Source organism: Penaeus monodon, chromosome 20, assembly GCF_015228065.2.
Source record: "Penaeus monodon isolate SGIC_2016 chromosome 20, NSTDA_Pmon_1, whole genome shotgun sequence".
NCBI classification, from domain to species: Eukaryota; Metazoa; Arthropoda; class Malacostraca; order Decapoda; family Penaeidae; genus Penaeus; species Penaeus monodon.
This window is the reverse complement of record NC_051405.1, coordinates 36,642,428-36,643,203: the sequence shown is the minus strand read 5'-3', so window position 1 is coordinate 36,643,203 and position 776 is coordinate 36,642,428. Positions and strand designations below refer to the sequence as shown.

The 776-nt window shown below is 57.2% G+C and overlaps 1 protein-coding gene across 1 annotated transcript in view; it reads left to right on the top strand.

The window, feature by feature from the left end:
• LOC119585987 (translation initiation factor IF-2-like) overlaps positions 1-399 on the top strand; it is a 1,401-nt gene extending 1,002 nt beyond the window's left edge. Inside the window, exon 2 of the mRNA XM_037934699.1 lies at positions 4-399. Coding sequence (XP_037790627.1) covers positions 4-399 — 396 coding nt within the window. The remainder of the gene's footprint in view (positions 1-3) is intronic.
• The last annotated feature ends 377 nt before the right edge of the window (positions 400-776 follow it).

The following is a 776-nucleotide window of genomic DNA, read 5'->3' as shown; positions in this document are numbered from 1 at the left end:
CAGCTGGAGACACAACCCACGGGGGAGAGCCGGCCCCAGGCAGACCCCCGGGGGAGAGCCAGCCCCAGGCAGACCCCCGGGGGAGAGCCGACCCCAGGCAGACCCCCGGGGGAGAGCCAGCCCCAGGCAGACCCCCGGGGGAGAGCCGACCCCAGGCAGACCCCCGGGGGAGAGCCAGCCCCAGGCAGACCCCCGGGGGAGAGCCGACCCCAGGCAGACCCCCGGGGGAGAGCCGGCCCCAGGCAGACCCCCGGGGGAGAGCCGACCCCAGGCAGACCCCCGGGGGAGAGCCAGCCCCAGGCAGACCCCCGGGGGAGAGCCGACCCCAGGCAGACCCCCGGGGGAGAGCCGGCCCCAGGCAGACCCCCGGGGGAGAGCCGGCCCCAGGCAGACCCATAGCCTTCTCTTCCATCACGCGGCGGCAGATAAACATCTCGAGGAAGAGCGCAACTTGTCTCTCGATGCTCTCTGTGATGTGACGGAAGCTTTGCACAAAGTGGATTTTTCCTGATTATAACAAATGACAATTAGTAGGAAAATAAATACTTAAACTGCCTTGGAGTATTTATTTAACCTTTTTTTTATATGAATAAAATCCAGACCAAAAAGGATTTTTCATCATTATGAGAAATGACATTCAGTAACAAAATAGTTAAACTGTCTTGCAATAGTTATCTTACTTTATCTTACAAACAAATAAGTAGAAAGGAAAACAATAGCATGATATGACAAAATGATCACTCTTAAAATAAATACATATCACCCCCCCCCCCCAC